The 19148-nt window shown below is 47.0% G+C and overlaps 7 protein-coding genes across 7 annotated transcripts; 3 read left to right on the top strand and 4 right to left on the bottom strand.

The window, feature by feature from the left end:
• Positions 1–349: 349 nt before the first annotated feature.
• N7537_011402 (uncharacterized protein) lies at positions 350–1411 on the bottom strand (the record flags this gene model as incomplete). Its single annotated transcript, XM_056902456.1, has 1 exon — positions 350–1411. The coding sequence occupies one exon, from the start codon at positions 1409–1411 to the stop codon at positions 350–352; it is 1062 nt and encodes a 353-aa protein (XP_056747743.1).
• Positions 1412–3860: 2449 nt separating this feature from the next.
• N7537_011401 (uncharacterized protein) lies at positions 3861–4879 on the top strand (the record flags this gene model as incomplete). Its single annotated transcript, XM_056902455.1, has 2 exons — positions 3861–3889; positions 3979–4879. The coding sequence occupies 2 exons, from the start codon at positions 3861–3863 to the stop codon at positions 4877–4879; spliced, it is 930 nt and encodes a 309-aa protein (XP_056747742.1).
• A 1587-nt stretch (positions 4880–6466) lies between these two features.
• N7537_011400 (uncharacterized protein) lies at positions 6467–9266 on the bottom strand (the record flags this gene model as incomplete). The annotated part of the gene is made up of 5 exons (XM_056902454.1): positions 6467–7521; positions 7573–7946; positions 8017–8197; positions 8281–8404; positions 8499–9266. 5 exons carry the CDS (start codon positions 9264–9266, stop codon positions 6467–6469), a joined length of 2502 nt encoding a protein of 833 aa, XP_056747741.1.
• Positions 9267–9655: 389 nt separating this feature from the next.
• On the top strand, positions 9656–10099 carry N7537_011399 (uncharacterized protein; the record flags this gene model as incomplete). Its single annotated transcript, XM_056902453.1, has 1 exon — positions 9656–10099. The coding sequence occupies one exon, from the start codon at positions 9656–9658 to the stop codon at positions 10097–10099; it is 444 nt and encodes a 147-aa protein (XP_056747740.1).
• A 1826-nt stretch (positions 10100–11925) lies between these two features.
• N7537_011398 (NACHT and WD40 domain protein) lies at positions 11926–14807 on the bottom strand (the record flags this gene model as incomplete). The annotated part of the gene is made up of 4 exons (XM_056902452.1): positions 11926–12588; positions 12610–13059; positions 13271–14664; positions 14714–14807. 4 exons carry the CDS (start codon positions 14805–14807, stop codon positions 11926–11928), a joined length of 2601 nt encoding a protein of 866 aa, XP_056747739.1.
• A 1367-nt stretch (positions 14808–16174) lies between these two features.
• Positions 16175–16645, top strand: N7537_011397 (uncharacterized protein; the record flags this gene model as incomplete). Its single annotated transcript, XM_056902451.1, has 1 exon — positions 16175–16645. One exon carries the CDS (start codon positions 16175–16177, stop codon positions 16643–16645), a length of 471 nt encoding a protein of 156 aa, XP_056747738.1.
• A 1009-nt stretch (positions 16646–17654) lies between these two features.
• Positions 17655–18030, bottom strand: N7537_011396 (uncharacterized protein; the record flags this gene model as incomplete). The annotated part of the gene is made up of 2 exons (XM_056902450.1): positions 17655–17701; positions 17811–18030. The coding sequence occupies 2 exons, from the start codon at positions 18028–18030 to the stop codon at positions 17655–17657; spliced, it is 267 nt and encodes an 88-aa protein (XP_056747737.1).
• Positions 18031–19148: the final 1118 nt, after the last annotated feature.

Raw genomic sequence — 19148 nt, 5'->3', positions numbered from 1 at the left:
TATTCCTCGCACACCTGAACAAAGAAACTGGCATAATTTGTAAGCCGTGGCGCTCCACAGTCTCGGACAGCGAAACCCGCTTTTCTTTGTCTTTACCGGTGCCTCTAGACTACAGAATCACTTAGTAGCCGGGCCTGCAGCGCCGATGAAAATGTTTTCCTCTTGCTCGGTCTGTAACCTTTCACATCAACAGTTGGTATCAATGAAAAAATCCCTCCTGAATGTATCGAGTTGTAATTTACAGTGAAATTACAGTGACTCCGCAAAAGTTTTAACACCCCTGGCCCCACACCCCCTATATTATATAATTTTCTGCCGGTATAAAACTCCATGAATTCAAACTATCTATCTAGTACGGCGTATACCACCCCTGGCTCTCAATAATAGCCTCCACCCTGTTCGGCATAGTCTCAGAGAGATGCTTTAGATGATCTAGATCTAATTCATCCCATGCCTGCTGCGCCGTAGCCACCAGTATCTCCTTTGTTGTGTCATTGTTCCGCATATATATAAGATCAGGCCGAAGCTCATATATCTTGGCTTTCAACAACGCCCAGAGGTTTTCAATTGGATTTAAATCAGGCGAGTGTGGTGGCCATTCCATAACCTCAATATTCATCTCACGTAAGGCATCCCGAACAACATACGCAGTATGTATAGGAGCATTATCATGCTGAAAAATAGCCCCTTCATTTAATACTAAAGTAGGTAGAATCCGGCGGTATAACTCTTCAATAACAAAGCCAGTAATACCAGTACGCTCAGCATCAGGATTCCCAAAGAGCGGGATAAGCCCTGTTCGACGCATAGCTCCCGAAAAAGCAGCCCAAAACATCTGCTTAACTTGCTTGCCTCGGTGTGGTAACCCTTGACATTGTCCTTCCTTCGGCTGGTCTCTTGGACGTACAAAGGTCCATTCTCGACGAACACCAATCCCACGCTCAACCGTACACTCATCAGACCAAAAAACACGGGCCCAATCCTTAGGAGTAAAGTGTCGGTAACGGAAAGCCCAACGGAGTCGTTTAAGTGCAGCTTCCTCAGTTAAATAAGGCCTCCAGCTACATCTCCATTTCCGGAGGTTTTCGGCATTCAAAAGACGTCGAATTGAGTCAATTTTCACTTTATGAGATACCTCAGTAAGAAGGTCTTCGTAGGTAATACGTGGATTGTTCGAGATAGCATCCAAAAGACGTACTTTGTCGGTAGCATCAAGCTTCTTTGGTCGACCAGAGCGAGGTTTTGTGACACCAGCACGCCGTTCGTGCTCTTTTTTAATCGTATACCGGATTGTAGAGAGAGAAATCCATGGATACCGGTTGTGAATACGCTTATACCCCCAGTGGACAGCCGAGTGAAGCTCACATATCCTCTCTCTGAGAGCCGGGGTGAGCTCAGATCTAGCAGGCATTGCTAGAGAGAGAGAGAGCAGAGAGAGAGAGAGAGCACAGAGAGAGAGAGCAGAGAGAGGTAGAAAAACGCGAGATATACGCGCCATAGTTGAGCTTCATTAGCGCGTAATATAGGGCGGTGTATACTATAATAGAAGGCGGTATATAGGTGGGGCCAAAGGGGGTGTTAAAACTTTTGCGTAGTGACTGTACCAATTCAAATGAGCTCAGCATTGTAAGGCCTGGTTTTTGGTTGGAATTTGCTCAATATTGCATAATGCACGTGACCGATTATTTTCTCGCAAGGCGACTGGCTAGAAAAGATCCATCGATAGTTGCCGCCCTCAAGTCACTGCTTCCATGGATAATTGTCCGTTGAGCCACATCAACTAATAAATTTCAAGATTATGTTCACCGTAAAATCATTTTTCCCCTTGCATCTAATTCGAAGAGTTTTTTTATTTCCGCTGTTACGTGCGGTCTTGACCTAGGCCAAGGACGCAGAGTTATGACCGCCCTCATGATTCGAAGATTAGATGCTGATGTTTACCTAAATCACAGAATAGTGAGTCCTTGTCCCCGATAGTATCATATGATATTCTGGTTTGATGGTGCGGATCATGGTATTTCCATCTCGTTAGACAACACGTGACCTCCCTCGGGAGGTCAAGGCGGTGTTGATTTGTTATTAGTGCCCCTTTCGGTGGAAGTGGGTCGACCAAACTTGGCCTTGAGGGGGTTCCGGTGCCGCGCGCCCCGTTGCCAATATCGCAGAACAGACTTCCCCAGGAATGGGACGTCATCGAAGTCAAGATATCTCTACCAACAATCGTCAACTGCCTCACAAAATATATTGGACAAGATGGGTGCATTCCAAGGCTGATCTTGGCATTTCTTTGCTTCGGTAGGATGGAGAAGACGGCTCCTGCCAATAGCGTCGTTTCTCTAACCGCCCGCTGCTGCACGTCGCGTTCATCATGAGGCTGAGCCTCCCCGGTTGGCAAACATTTTCCCCCTGTCTTACAGGGCTTCTATCCTTCTCCCAAGCCTCCTCCGCTCTCCTTTGCTCATAGTGACATATGTTGTCCCCTTGAGTTAGGCCTCTATTACACACAGACATCAGGACTTTCGAAAGGTCACGCGGGTAACTGATTTTCAGGCTTTTTTCTCTCGCGTGGAAGCCATGTCAGATCCTGCGGGGTATACTGGGCTGGATTTGCGCCTTACCCGTGGAATACATTGCCGCACAAGAATTCCTCAATAAAGAGCACGACAAACCGAGCTTTGTGTCGCCAAACGATACCAACGACTATACGTTAGGCAGGATGGGCGAACACAACGTTGTCATCGCTGTCTTGCCCGATGGTGAATATGGAACAGCTTCCGCGGCTAGTGTAGCGACAAACATGCTCAACAGTTTTCACAACATTAGGATCGGCCTCATGGTCGGGATTGGCGGGGGTGTACCAAGCGAGAGCCATGATATTCGGCTGGGCGATGTTGTGGTTAGTGCGCCTCGCGATGGCGAGAGTGGTGTGTTCCAATACGATTTTGGCAAGTCGATCCAGGACCAAAGTTTTCAGCACACAGTTCTTGAACCAGCCACTAGCTATTTTACGCGCTGCAATGACGGGTATCCGAACTCAATACGAGAGAAAAGGGCATCAGCTTGAGGAGGCCATCAACGGCATTTTTAGGAAGAACATGAGACTTCGTCGGAAGTACAAACGGCCAGAACCAATCACGGATAGGCTGTTTCTCCCCGAAGTTATCCATCACCAAGCTGACTGTGCTATGTATGCGGTTGATCCTTCCACGTTGGTATTACGAAGCGAGCGCGCTGACGACGAAGATGACCCTGCCATTTACTATGGCCTGATTGCTTCTGGCAATCAGCTAATGAAGGATGCTTATATCCGAGATCGGCTTGCCGCGGAGAAAGACGTTCTCTGTTTCGAAATGGAAGCCGCTGGGCTGATGAATACTTTCCCATGTCTAGTCATCCGTGGTATCTGTGACTATTCGGACTCACACAAGAACAAAGAGTGGCAAGGGTATGCAGCTATGGTGGCAGCTGCATATACGAAGGATCTCCTACAGAGAATTCCTCTCAACAGAATTGAAGCCGAGGAGAGGATAATCTTGTCAGCAAATATTGACTTAGGCATTACTTAGAGGAACTGAAAGGCATCCAACATCGCTTAGATCAAGCATACAGTCAAAACGAACGACACTTTAGTGAACAGAAAGCAAGAGTCTTAACGAATCAACAGCGCCGTTACCAACTGTTCAAGGTCGTCAACTATGCGGAGCAAAAGAACATAAACCCTAAACAAGCTGAGGGAACCTGTCGATGGGCTTTCTAGAGCTCTGACTACATCCGTTGGTGGGAGAGCAACTGCAACAACCTTCTCTAGGTGTCGGCTGACCCAGGCTGTGGCAAGTCTGTCTTAGCCAGATCAATAATCGATGATTACTCAGAGACCTCCCATCCAAATGTGAGAATATGTTACTTTTTCTTTAAAGACAATGATGAACAAAACAATCTTGCTACGGCACTATGTTCGGTACTTCATCAGCTCTTCAGCCAGCAGTCTGACCTCTTGACACATGCCATTCCGACCTGGGAAAAGAATGGGGGGTCGCTCCGACAAGAAGTTGACGAGCTTTGGCGGATCTTGATAGCGGCAACATCAGCCGACATATCATGGAAGAGGATTTGCATATTCGATGCACTTGATGAATGTCGTGAAACGGATCAGCGCCGATTAATAGAAAAGCTCCAAGCGTTTCATCGCCAGCCATCTTCATCGACAGAGGAAACCACAAACACGCAGAAAGGAACAAGGATCGACGAACCGGAAAACCTTGAACCAACGACCGCAGTCCGGATTAGAATACGTGTACGAGTGGAAAACGAACACACCCACGCAGCCCCGGTATCCCTGGAATCGACCAACACCGGAACCAGCAGCGGACGGGTGACAACCAAAGAGATTCAGCATATTATCGAACACCTGCAACACACTATCGACGAGCAAACCACCCTCATACAAGCCACTCGGGCCGAACTGAGAGGAGTGAGACATAGCCAGAATGAGCTCCAAGCTCAGAACGAGAAGTTACAGGGGGAAGTTCAGGCACTACGGACGCAGTTAAACGAGCTGAACGCACCATCTCCAGCACGCTCCTGGGCGGCCGTTGCATTCGGTAGAGACAAACTACAACCCCAGGAGAACCACCGACAGAACGACAAAGACAAGAACTGCGTCCGCATCAGCACCGGACAGTCTCTCACCGAATCACCGGAGAAAGAGCCGAGGCTGCGCGGTCAACTTCGGATATCGTGGTATACTCGGACGCCTCGGGACGACAAGGTCATCTGGGCGTCGCAGCCGCCATGCTCAACGAATCACTGGAAACAACAGACAGCATACGAATTCGGGTCGGACCCATGGACCGATGGTCCGTACACGCCGCCGAGCTGATTGGGATCCTGTACTCCATCAATATCATCAATAGGGTCGCTCTCCGACACTGGAGAACAGCTCACATGCGAGTGAGATCTGCCACTACCCTCAGCGACAGCATGTCGGCACTGCAAGCCATCCAGAACCCAGGGAACAAATCGGGACAACAGATCATCCATGCCATTCTACAAGCGGCCAGAAACACCGAGACCCACGGCACATCGATTCGACTACAATGGATACCCGGACACTGCTCAATTCCCGGAAATGAAACCGCCGATCTGCTGGCCAAGGAGGCAGCCATACCGGGCAAAACACACCCGTTCTGCTCTTTGCTATCACGCGAGAGGGCACACATCAGGCAGGGAATTCACGCTCAATGGGAAAGAGAGTGGAAAGAGTCGAAGACCGGCGGCCACTTGCGCCAGATTGACAACACACTGCCGGCTAAGTACACGAGACGGCTCTACGGATCTCTGCCTAGAAACCGAGTCTACTTACTAACGCAGTTGCGAACTGGACACTGCTGGTTGTCAATATACGCTAAGGCTTTCCGATTCCGAGATGACGATCTGTTTGAATCTACCCTCTCGCGAAAATTGTCAGGGACATCAGCATGGGTCTCGAGAACTCCACCTTACTCTACATATTTCATGAGGGCCCTTTTCCCAGATCTTGCTAGCAATATTATCTTTCAAGGCGATATGGAGGCCCGAACATCACATAACACGATCCATGTGGCGTCAGACGCAACGTTGGCCTTAGACCTGCTTAGCTTCAATCTGAGAATCTCGGTCAGCGAGCATTCGTGTGGCCACCGATGACTTTCCTCTCTCAGTCTGTTCTGAAGAATGTGAAGAAAACAGGTCCACTGTCTCTTTGTAGTTGATCGATATCTCAAGCTGGATCTTGTAGGTTCTCGAGACAATCCCCAGATCCAGTGTTTGACATTTTTGCATCTCAATGGAAAATTCTAGTTACGTAGGGTCGCCAATACTGTTTACGAAACAAGGCACAGTATTCAATGAAAGTGGATCATGGTATCGAGACTGATACAGGAATATTGATGTTTCGGGACTATTCCTAATATATTCTAGTCTCTCTTGAGAGTTACTGGAAGAGTGGAGGCGGTTGCACCGGTTTCGCAGTATATGTACGTCTACAGTGCCGACCGCTACCGCCTTCCATGTCGAACAACACACAGAAGCTCTTTTGAACCCTAATCACATGATACGCTAATCCATATTTGATTAAAGTTATATTTCAATGTCTGTTTCAAGCGTGGATGGTATGACTCGGAACAAGTAAATTACCAACTTGGGTATCTATACATTTAGTAGTACAGATCTAAAACATACCAGGTTAACCATTAAACAGGTATCATCTACCGCACGGGACTCTGAGTAAATTAATAGTATCTTTCGTGCATCGTCCGTCCACAGGATAGATATATTCAGGCTTCGGTTATACCAATGATTTCGCCGTAGCCTTCTTTACGTTGACGCTGTGATATTATGATCCTGTTTAAGTCATACAGAAGATAAACTGCAGTGATGTAGCCATTTTTCCGAATTGCATTACAGGCATGCAATTCTTGCAGTCTTATTATTTAAACAATAAAGCGAATTTCTTAATAGCCCGCCGTGCCGTACTTGCATTGAGATGTGCGACCTTCTCATTGTTTGGCAGTGCTGGCTGGTAGATCTCCTCTGCCTCTTTCAGCTTCCCTTGATCAGAGTAGAGACTGCCAAGGTTGTTGACTGAATCTAGAGTGGATGTATGATCTGGGCCGAAGGCCTTCTCATACCCTGCCAGTGCTCGCTGGTACATCTCCTCTGCCTCTTTCAGCTTCCCTTGATTAGAGTAGAGATTGCCAAGGTTGTTGACTGTTATAAGAGTGGATGTATGATCTGGGCCGAGGGCCTTCTCATAGCCTGCCAGTGCTCGCTGGTACATCTCCTCTGCCTCTTTCACCTTCCCTTTATCAGAGTAGAGATTGCCAAGTCCATGAAACCCTCCCAAAATGGAAAGATTGTCGGCAGAGTACTGTCTATTGCGTACGGCAATCGCGTGTGGAATAAGCCGTTGCTCTAGCCTCGTATAATCGCGTTCACTTGCATTAGGGACCGAGTATCCAACACATACGAGTGCTAGTTCATCAAGCTGGAGGGAATCCACACTTTTATCTGTGCTGGCTATGTGGACGCACCAATCCTGTACCACAGGATGCATCGCATAGCTTCCCTTTTGTTGCTTTGTGTAAACAAGAGAGAATTCTATCAACGGTCTCACGCAATCTCTAAACCCAAGTTCACTTGAGATGGCTCTTTCGAGCCAATCTGGAACTTCGGAGCTATTAGACGCATTTTCTAATAACTCGAACCAAATATCACGATTATCGAAGCAGGCAAGTAGCAGTAGAAGGTCTGCTGCCCTTGGGTCACGCCTCTGGATTTCTCGATATGAGATCATCCATGTTTGTAGCATATTGCCTTGCTGGTACTGACGTCCAGGATTCGATTGCCGCTGTAGCTTAGACCAAGCTTCTTGGTAGTACTGCAAGTACTTAGTGATGCTGGTTCCAGTTTCCCGCATAAAAGCCCCGGCGATGACAATGGCCAAAGGTAGTCCATCTAGACGATTGGTAAGAGTAAGGAGATCTATATATATTAGTATTATCTGTAACGTCTTTTTTGGATGTGGTTTAGTACCTGGATTGACATCAAATTTGCTGGTGGTGTTTCTTGCTAATAAACCACTGCTTTGTAGGAGTAATGCAATTGAGTTATGAGAGTCAAGCCTGTGAGCTGGGAAAGACTTCCCTAGCTCACTCAGAGTTTGAAGTCGAGAAGTGATAAGGATAGAGCGATGGTCTGCTTTGGGGAAAAATTCCGCAATATCGTATCCCTTATCAGCAGCGCTATTAAAAGGGGAGTATTGATCGATGTTGTCAAAAATGATCAGCCAGCGCGAGTTGCCCTCCAATGCTAGCCACCGTAGCATATGTCTGGCTCGTTGCTCTACCTCTCCTTCATTAGTCGCCTCCCTATCCCAACCCTGTCCTGGTAGTCGGTTTAAGGCAAAGCTTAACAATTGTAAGAGCGTATCTCGATCCTTGCCACTAAGCCAGAAGATAGCCGTAAAATCATCTTTACGATCTCGCGCGAAGCGAATCGCTAGCTGTGTTTTTAAGCCCATGAAGGATTGCAACTTTCCGCGATGACGAATTTGTTGGTTGGAGATACTGCCATAGATTATCTAGCTCGTTTTGTCGCCCTATAAATTCCTCAATCACAGGAACTGCGGTAAGGTCCAGGGGGATGTTGAAGCGGTGGACTATACACGGAAAGCTTGATTTAGTCATCAATTCATATCAGACAACTAAGGAGTGCCACGAATTTAGATTTAGAAACTCTTACCAGAGTCTGCTAGAGTATTTCGTGCTGTTGGAGTAGTCTCAATCTGGTCGATTGGAACCATTAAAACAAGGTCCTTAGCATAGGCTGCTGCCACTGCTGCCGCATATCCTTGCCATTCCTTGTTCTTGTGTGAGTCAGCATAGTCGCAAAATGCCCCGGATGACTAAGCAAGGAAAGTCATTCATAAGCCCGGCCGCTTCCATTTCCACACAGCACACTCCTAGCTCCTGAGCTAGCTGATCTCTCTGTTTGCCATCTTTCACTACTTGATTTCCAGATGCCACCAGTCCATAGTGAATCACTGGCTCTTCATGATCCCGAGAAGGCCGTAGAATCAGTTTTGACTTATCACAATCGACGCACGTAGCTGATGCTCTATGGTCATATTCAGTTTGGTATAAAAAGTCGCCCTTAGTCGGTCGTGCAAAATTCGCAGCCGTCCGCGATTTTATTTTGGCTTGGATTTCGGATATGAATTCAAAGACTCGACTGTCTGCGGTGAAGTGGTGAGCTTGGAGTGTAGCGAGGGCAGTCAGCAGGACCTTAGGTGGCCGATTCAGCATCCCTATTCGCTGGAATTGACCACCACTTAACGCTTTGCCAAGATCGTATTGAATCACGCCTCCAGATGTGTCCGCTGGCTGGCTCACCACAATGTCGCCTAGTCGAATATCTGCGTTGCTGGTTGGTACCCCTCCACCGATACTGACCATTAGACCGAACCGGATAGAGTGGAAAGTGGAGAGCAACTGCATCGCTACTGTAGCAGCTGATACATTTCCATAAGCACCGATTGGTAAACAGGCAATAACAATTTTGTGATCCCCGATATTTCCCAGAATGTACGTATTTTGGTCTTTCGGCGGCCGTGGTAGACTCGGGTGTATGGAGTCTAACAGCAGCTTTGCGGCTGCCATCTCCAAGGGTAAAGCGCATATCCATCCGACCGTGTAATCGCCATGGGATAGTAAGGACCTGGCTGCCATGATGAGAAAAAAGAACGTTTAAGTTTGAAGATCGAATACCCTATGAATTTCTCTGAACATGAGACAAACAGATTCCTTATACGGCCTAAGTTTGGGGAATGAAATGCTCTAGTTCAGGAGTGGAGAGCGGGGTTAAAAAGTGAGGCGAAGTCAAAATGCTCCCACAACCAATCATTTTTGTGTCGTGGAGAGTGGAACTGTTGACAGATTGCCCTTTCAAGGGCTGCCATGTTTGCTCAATTTGCATCGATGTATGCTTAAGGTTTTATGTTCACCACTCAGTGTCTTCCCGAGGTGAGTCCAATTACACCAGTTTCACCCCGCTATAGAAACGCACAAGTGTCGCGTAGGTGCGAGAGCTATAAACAACTGTAGAGATTATTCCAATCATGCCTTCTTTTAATGCCGACTTCGTGCCATCCGCTGATACGGAAGCTTGGGGCTCACAGATCGATCGAATGTGGCAAAATTCGGGTCGACCCTATCAGGGCACTAGATGCTTACCAACCAAGGGGCAAGAGGGACCTTTATACCCTTTACTAAGCGCCGCTCTCAAAGGCACGGCCACTGCTTTAGAAGGGCTTGCCCCTGCAGTCGATTACTTGGCTGCGGGACTGCCTGGGGTCTACGGAGTAGCCGCACCGGGCCTCCTCCTGAACCTTCAACGCGCGAAAGGTGAAATTGAGTACCTTTCCGAATTCGTTCAGAGACAACGGCGTACAATTGAGGAGCAGACTCAGGAAATCATGATCTTATCGCAAGAACTTTCCAAATCGCAGGCAGTTATCGCTGAGCAAGCCAACGACAAACCTGGTATCTCATCGAGTCTGTAATCTAGTCAGAACTGCTCAAAGGATGGCTGAGAATCTGGATATCTTACTCGCTTGAATTATCTGTTTACAATAGTAGTGGTAGTAAGTAGTAGTACAGTAGCGACCGGTATCGCCTGCTATGTCGGGAACACAGAGAGAATAACGAATAGAAAGGAATACAGTAAAAGGTTGATTTCATCAACCGGTCGGCAGGGCTCTCTCTGGCTCATATGTTTAAACTATTTGCTTCAGTATAGAAGGTTCCAGTGATTATCGATTACGGATACAAGTACGGAACGATGTATTGTAGTTTAAGTAGAGTACAGTACTGTATCACGAATAATGCAGGAATATTGATGTTCCGGCTCTAGTGCTATTTTAGACTAGTGTATCTTGGCATTAGTGTCTGAAACACAATGGAAGAGTGTAGGTGGGCGCACCAGTTTTGGGACATACTGTATCTGGCTATGTCATTGGAGTCTCATCTTCTTCTGAGATTGCAAGTTCCGTATGGTCAGGAGTGACCGGATCGGTGGAAGTGGTAGTAGGGTCATCTTGGCATGTAAGGGTGGAGAGTGTACCATGGATCTGGGATGAGCTGGACGGCGTGCTGGGTCCAGCTCGTTGGGCCCAACGGTTAGGTCGCTTTCGTTTACCCTTTGTTGAAGTTGGACTTGGTGGTATAGGCGGCGATATACTGGGTAGGAAGTGTATATCGTCCGTTAGTATGGCCAGTTGTTGGCTTTCTTTATTAGTGCCGAATATGCGTCCTGTAACGAATATCTGGGTTTGTGGCGCTAATTAAGGGAAGTTTGCCCACCGTGGACTATTTTTGAAGTATATAGTGATTGGGAATGTGTGTTGGGTTCGAGAAGAAGTATTATAGACCGTTACTTGTAGGCAGTAGTGGAGTAGCGTTGAACCGTTGTTGAGTTCCCCTGCGTGCTTATTAATAATGCCTAGGAAGGTTACGGTTGGTTGTGCAGCCTCAGGGCAGTGTATAAAGTATGAATCAGAGTCTTCATGATTCCTAGGATGTCTAGCGAAATTCAGTATGTGTTTGGGAGACTACTGAACGTTACGTACCGATCAACAGTGTGAGCGTGGAGAAGGATATGGAATCCTTGGTCTTGTGTCGTGGCTGTTAAGAAAGAACCCTAGGCATAAATGAAGCAATTTTCGTTGTATATATCGGATCGTCCATGGTCGGAGAAGAAACGGATCATAGTCGGTATATCTTGTTGCTCTACATCGTCTGATTGAGTGTCTTTCTCGGGAATATTGAGTGAAATACGAAGTTGTAAAGCAAGTCCCTTTCCGGGTCGTGTGGGGTCTCGCTCGACTTGTTCAATGAAGTCTCGAATATGTAAAACTGTAGGAAAGTTTTTATTTGACGGCATATGGAAGATTCAAGTAGAAATAGAGCAGAAAGGCGAATAAAGGATTTATTTCTTAGTACGGGCATAAGAAGAAAAAGTGACGAATATTCAAGGCGTTATAATACGGAGAGAAAGTAATGGGGTCCGTTCATAGCTAATAAGGGATCTCGTTAGATACAGTTGTACAAATATAAAAGGTCTCAAATATCGCTGATTGCTTGGATAGGGAAGCAAATAGACGGATTTTAGTGGTTCTTCGAGGTCGGTTCTTATTACAAAGGAAATGACAGGGTTACAATTGTGTAATTGGTGGATTTATGGAATCATAACGATTGGTTATAGTGAAGCTAATGGAAAGAATATGTTTGGCTGCTGGACGTTGTGTCAGTTTGCCAAGCCTGTAGTGTCTCGTTCGCGAGTTTTTGCAAACTTTTCGTCTGCAGCATGAGTTCTTAATCAGGTGGACATTTACCAAACTGAACTCGAATGGCCTTCTAGTCTCTGGGTGAGCGCACCCGTTGCCGGATCCCAAAGCCGTATTGTCTTATCGTAGGAGCCGGAGGCCAGCAGCCGGCTGTCGGGCGAGAAGGTCACCGACTGAACTGAACTCGAGTGGCCTTCGAGCGTCTGGGTGAGCACGCCCGTTGCTAGATCCCAGAGCCGCACTATGCTACCTTCGGAGCCAGAAGCCAGTAGCCGGCCGTCGGGCGAGAAGGTCACCGACTGAAATGAACGCGAATGGCCTTCAAGCGTCTGGCTAAGCGCGCCTGTCGCCGGGTCCCAGAGCCGTACTGTCTTATCGAAGGAGCCGGAGGCCAGCAGCCGGCCATCGGGCGAGAAGGTCACCGACAGAACCGAACTCGAGTGGCCTTCGAGCGTCTGGGTGAGCACGCCCGTTGCTGGATCCCAGAGCTGTATGGTCTTATCGTAGCAACCCAACGCTAGCAGCCGGCCATCGGGCGAGAAGGTCACCGACAGAACCGAACTCGAGTGGCCTTCGAGCGTCTGGGTGAGTACGCCCGTTGCTGGATCCCAGAGCCGTACTGTCTTATCTCTAGAGCCGGACGCCAGCACCCGACTATCGGGCGAGAAGGTCACCGACAGAACCGAACTCGAGTGGCCTTCGAGCGTCTAGGTGAGCTCGCCTATTACAGGGCCCCAGAGCCGCACTATCCTATCTCCAGAGCCGGACGCCAGCAACCGGCCGTCGGGCGAGAAGGATACCGACTGAACCGAACCCGAATGGCCTTCGAGCGTCTGGATGAGCGTGCCGGTCACCGGATTCCAAAGCCGTATTGTCTTGTCTTCAGAGCCAGATGCGAGTAGTCGGCCGTCGGGCGAGAAGGCCACTGACTCAACGAAACCCGAATGACCCTCGAGCGTCTGTAGTTCGGGGCCCCATCTTTCCTCGACTCGTGGTAACTGGCATATCGAAGTTGGAATCTCTCGTTTGAACTGTGCACGGATTATTGCTGTCCGGGGTGCAAATATAAGGCCTGCACAATAAACTTGAAGGGGCGCTAGATCAATAATCTGGTAGTTTTTCAGAATAAATCGCTTTGCATCGTGAAGAAAATCCGATGTTGAAGGAGGGTCATTGCCCTAGAGCTGTTAGTTTGAACTATATCACCTCTCTATACAACTTACAGATATTGTCGCTTGCAGCTGATCAAGAATGCCTAACTAGTATTTCCGACGTAAGACCGATGAGGCTCATTGCTTCCACCCAATGTAGGAAATGTTTCCGTAGGAAATGCCTCTTGAGTAATAATAAAGCACTATATATCATATTCTCCGAGTTGGCGCATTTTACCATATGGTATGCCCAGTATCGACAGGCGTACTGTAGCTCCGGAGGAAGACTGCTATCGACAGTCTGGCGATCAATCTCTGTACGTTCGGTTCCATCACTTGGCAGGCCACAGATATTTTTTCGTAGACTTTGACACATCAGGAGGCATTTTTTAGCCAACTTATAGTGCGTCTCTGTCTCGTTTATCCCTAAAGGGGTTTTTTCCCGGGTCTCTGGATCAAGAAGAAAGTCTCGAAATGACAAGTGAAAAAGCCGCACGGGTAGCGTTTCGTTATCTGGCACTCTAAGCACCGAGTGAAGTGGGTCTAGTCGAAGACGAACAAGCCGCTCCGGGAGGTCCAGAAGCTTTGCAAGTGAGGGAACCGAGAGTGGACTCTCTAGCGTCACGATGGCTCCGATTACTTGCTGGAACTGGGAAACCAGTTTTTCTTTATGTCTCTCGTGTTGTCTGCCGAGAAGACGATCAAGGACTGGAAGATACGTACTATCCAGCTTTGATTGGGCATGTTGGCGTGTTAGGATCTCAGAAAGACTGTCCACCGGGTCCCAGTCAAGTTCCTCAAATATCCGACAGACAGTTGCAGCAAAAATAAATAACGGAATAGATAACGCCACTAGCTTCTGTAAACCTTCGTCGCCGGGCCAGTTTGATGGTAAGAAGCGTTCTGTTCTGATCTCTGTTAATCGGTAATCAAAGAATAGCGATATATCATGCTTGATCACTTCAAGAGGGATGTCATGGAGAACAAAGTCACTATGATCATCATTGGCAATCTTCAAAAACCCAAGACGAATCGGTAGATCAGGTCTGCTAGTTAAGAGAACTCGTAGACGCCTAGCCGCTAGATTTTGTAGCCGGGGGAGAAGTTGGAGTATTAGCCGAATATCGCCATCTCCTTCACATTTATCTAATGCGTCAATTACTATCACGATAGCCAGAGTAGGGGTTTTAGAGCGCTCGATGCTGTGGAGTGGCTGAAGAAGGAGTTTTTCGAATTGCTCCCGCATTGTTTTTGTTATGATACCTGGGTTCTCGCAGACTGATTCCTGGAGGACTGGAGCGATCTCAGGAATATTGATCGCCAGCTGCCTTGCGATTGTCGGGAAAAATTTCCTTGCATTCCCTCGATCCCCTTCGCCTCTCTTAAAGAAAAAGGTTGCTCCTAGTGATTGGGATAGGCTGAATGATTCTGCCATGGTTCGAGAGATGGTCGATTTTCCTGTTCCCGCTATTCCACTCAACCAGAATATGCATCTGGCCTGTGGTGACGCAGCCCATTCGCTGATCTGTGAGAGGAGATCGGTTCTTGTGCCGGGAAGACATCGATCTTCATGCTGATCTACGTATGAATCGAACGCAGCCCCAGGCACAGGGGATAACTTGTCGTCAAGATCTGTACAAAGGTTAGCACGACCGACATGGAATAAAGACTCGTAAAATACTCCATGGCAGATGAAACTCGTTCGTGACCGAACCGTAGTTGGCCCCTATCTGTGATCCATAATTAGAGCCACGGAATGATGCGGTTGAACCCATGATTCATGGAAGTAAAGGAACCTGAGCACTCAGAAGGAACGTGTGGGGTTGAACGACCTCAAGTCACACGGATCGCGTGTCTGCATGTCAGCTTTTGGCCCGGTCATCGGAATGACCGTCGGCCCGAGCCAGCCTCAACCAGCCTCAACCACGGTCACTTCAGCGCCATTTGCCAGCCCTGTATGATGTCATTCCATTCGGATTATTCTCGGTCCGTAGGGAAGCTTATGATCTCGCGTCGAGAGTCCACGTAAGTTAGCAGCAGGAGGTATAGCCGCCTCACACTAACCAGAATGGCGCCGAATTTGAAACCACATCGTCTCGAATTTATCCATCATATGCTCCAGAGTAACTCGCTAACATCGTCTCAGATGGCTCGTGCCGCGGACTGTAGCAATCAATCTATCCTCCACATTCGCTCCAACCTGCGAGTGTTCGGGAACGTTAGAGCCCCTCGAAATGGCGTTGGACGACCGCGGAGTATCACACCACCTATGCTAGAAGCGCTTTGCGAACATTTAATGGAGAAGCCGGCCTTATATCAAGACGAAATGGCTCTCTTCCTCTGGGATGAATTTGGGAAACATGTGTCGATTCAAAGCATCAGCCGGGCGCTAGCGTCCGTGGGGTGGTCTAAGAAAGCTGCTCGACAAGTTGCGAAGGAACAAAATGCGGAGTTACGCGATTTCTACCTCCGCAACCTATCTGGTTATCGGTTGTCCCTTTCGCTGTCCTTAGTGATCGCGATCGCTCAACCTCAAGTTCCTGATTGGGTGCCATTGTTCGTACACCAGCTTTCTGTTAGAATATAATAAACCGATTGAACAGATGAATGTGTTTCATAAACTTGGGGGGGGGGCGGGGTGGTCCAACGGTCTCGTGGTAATTTCAAATATCACTGTATACGGCTTGGCACCGCATGTGATTAGGGTTTGACAAAGCTCCTCTCTGTTATTTCACATGGAAGGCGAAAGCGGTCCCTACTGTGGCATTTAGCCATTGAGGCTCAAGTTGACTGCAGTCCACTACCTATCCTCGTATAAACTGAAATTGGCCCAGCGTTGCTCTAACTGTTCTGGGTTCAACATGTTTGTGTTACAAGACAGTTTTGTGAAATAAATATGCCCTCAGTTTAATTACATCCCAATGAAGGTAATCTCTCGGAAGGAAATGCGGTCCGACCTTTCTCCTACATGCACTAATTTGATCCCTACGTCTGAAGAGAAAATATAGATCGGCTGTCCTGTATGAGTGTATATAATTTTAATTCGAGACAACCCAATCTATACTTGATTGCTACACTCTCTGGTCTTGATTTTATGCTGCAAGAGGTTGATCACTGCCAACTATACTAGACACAGATCGCTATGGACACAGAATTTCCCTACCGCAGTCCAGCTGCACTAGGTATCATTCGGGAGCTATCGGAAGAGGAAAAAAGCATTAACATTCAATTCACTGATGACGAAGATGAACCATCTTGTTCAGAAACCGAGTCTGACAAAGAATTCGTTGTTCCAGATGACATTCAATTAACCAAGCCAGAAGATGATTCTGATTATGAACCCCCTGATTGCGATACCGAGCAATCCACGCACACTTCGGATGAAAGCGAGGTCAGTGATGCAGTAAAACCTGGAAATATATCACTAATATCAACCAAGGATGATACTCTCAATCCTGAGATATTAGATGAAAGAAAGATTCACCGACAACGACGTTCAATCACTCAATATCAGATTACATTATGGGTTGATAGAGAACACATCGGCTTTTTGTTCGACTGGATGCGAGCCTTTCAGGAAGCGGATAACGAGAGCATACATTTGGCAGATTAGCCTAAATTTATGGAATGTTGGTTGGTGGAAAATCACACGATGCTTTTAATAGTGTGGAAGGACCCGTTTTCCTCATGATATACTGCTGTCATCTTGGTAGACATCACTCATTTGATAGACCCATCGTACTGTAACATGCGTTCTGAGAGGCTCAAAGGCCTCGCTCGCCACTGGCTTGGTAGGGAAGTGCTACATAACTTAAAACAATGAATCGTCAAAATTGTTATAGTGAGGGCTCCGTAATCTGCCATGCAACTTAAAGGACTATTGTATTTGCCCATTACTTTTAGGAAGACATCCCCGCCTTCATTTTCGTCCTTGAACCTACCGTGGTTAGCCGGCAAAAAAGGCCAAGGCCAATTCCAATTGACAGAAAGCTAGTGTACGAACAATCATATGACTTCGAGTAGTTACTATATATTACGTTTAGCAAGAATAACAAAAACCCGCTATTTCAACAAGCTGTGCGGACATTGATGACTAACTGTAATATGCACTTTGTATGGTATGCCTGGTACCCAATGTCACATGATGTTTCCGGTATGATACCTGGTTTCGACCATGTATTCGTACCTTGGTATTAGACACCAATCTTTCAGCAAAAGTTTTTCCACATCTAAGAATATTGGGATCAATCCGGTATTTCATCCCCTATTTACCTACGTGGTTTATATTTTGAAACATACAGATAAAATGGACGAACTGTCTGTGAGTGAAATTATAACGTATTTCACCACCGAGCCGCCCACCCCAAAACACATAGTAAATGCGATAAATTACAGCTTGATTTCTCAACAACGGCAGTTTATATAGAGATTTCGTTATAGGCTAATGCTTTTTACGTAACTTCTAGCTTTTCTAGGAAGGTGGTTTCCGACCTCATCCGCTAATTCTGCCACTGTGGAGAGTCTTTCCTCCATTGCCATGATAGGCTCGCTGAGCTCACTTTCGCTCTCCCATTCTTGAAATATATGATCATCCGATCCGAATGAATCACAGTATCGTTCTGCTATGCAATCAACGAAGCGAGGATATAATTCGCCATGCATATGCGCCCTATATAAGAACAAGGGGTAAGGCCTTTTAAGTCGTTGCTCTTCTATAAACTTGTTTACTGAAAACGCTTGTCAGCTTTGGAGCCTGATTTGAAGTTCGCTGTTCTTACGTTTTATCCAATCAAGTGAGTCTTTCAGTTGGTTGATGATATAGGGAGGTCGCAATTCTTCTTGAGTGGATAGTTTGATATTGTTCAGCGCCAGCGATAAGGTATGGATAGTCTCGGAGGCTGCGTCCACTAACTCGCGTGATACAGCGTGATAGTGCATAAATTTGCCAATGACCTTGAAAAGAGAGTCTTCAAGCGGCTGAGTATCGATACGCGCCATCATAGGTAGACACCTGCTGAGGTTTCAAAATCGACTTCGATCACTTCGGTTCTCTAACAACCAAAAAAGGTCACTAGAAAACACCCAGTTTGCTTATTGGGAGAGCTGGGCAATTGACGTAGCGAGGGAACAGATACAAGCGAGTAGGTATCCAAGCCATGCAGATAGAGAAATACACGTGCCTACTAGAGTTCGCTCTATAGCATAAGCGCGCCTTTCTTTATAATGGTTATTAGGCGTAGTATGAAGCCGGCGACGGAGAAGGGAAGAATGAGGAAGACAGATACAGTAGGCAAGAAGAGAGCAGGCCAACGATCATGCCAGATCGCTTTTATCGATTCTGCGAAGTTCTATGGGGCTTTACGGTATCATAACGGTGACTCATCCGTTCGGTACAGCAATTACAATTGACATTCTGCCTACATCATAAAGCGGTAGCCGAAAGCAGATTAGCACCTCTTCGATCTATCTTTTAGGAAAGAATTCGTAAGAATGGGGAGGTATAACTAATTTCGAAAACAACTGTAACGAGAAATACTATTAGATAATACAGTACAAAGGGCTGCAAGCCATGGGCTAGATGGGCTTCGAGATCTTGTACGAAGTAAAGCTTTGATTGATGAAGCCTGTCGACATACTAAGCGTATCGCTGGTCTCGATGAAGGATGCTGGGCACATCAAGACCAGGCAGCCTGACTGGACCGAGTGGTCACAATTATTCTCATAGGAAAAGCGAGAGGAAGGGAGGGTGAAGCCAACACCTCCACCTATGAGTCCTTCACAACCAAATCTTGTCCAGAACAACAATATTGCGGCCATCTTAAGATGGCTACGGAGGAAGACCTCGATTTACTTGTATATAGTCGTGAGCAGCACCAGTCCAACTAACCACCAACCAAATACCTTAATCGCTATGCATGTGCAAGGTTATTGGCTCAAGTACAACTACCATAAGCATGCTACAAGATGAGGGCTAATCACCTTCTAGTGACATACTTCTAATCCAGCAATGATACTGTTAATACTGATTAGTAGCACGATAAATGTTGTAAATAAACATAGTACAGTCAGATGTAAATTGCTGATCCCTTCCAAGATCGCTTAAAATACCCAATTCA

The sequence above is a fragment of the Penicillium hordei genome, assembly GCF_028827395.1.
Source record: "Penicillium hordei strain IBT 12815 chromosome Unknown utg000006l_segment0_segment0, whole genome shotgun sequence".
Classification (NCBI taxonomy): domain Eukaryota; kingdom Fungi; phylum Ascomycota; class Eurotiomycetes; order Eurotiales; family Aspergillaceae; genus Penicillium; species Penicillium hordei.
The sequence above is the reverse complement of the archived record's forward strand: the minus strand, read 5'-3'. Positions and strand labels throughout refer to the sequence as shown.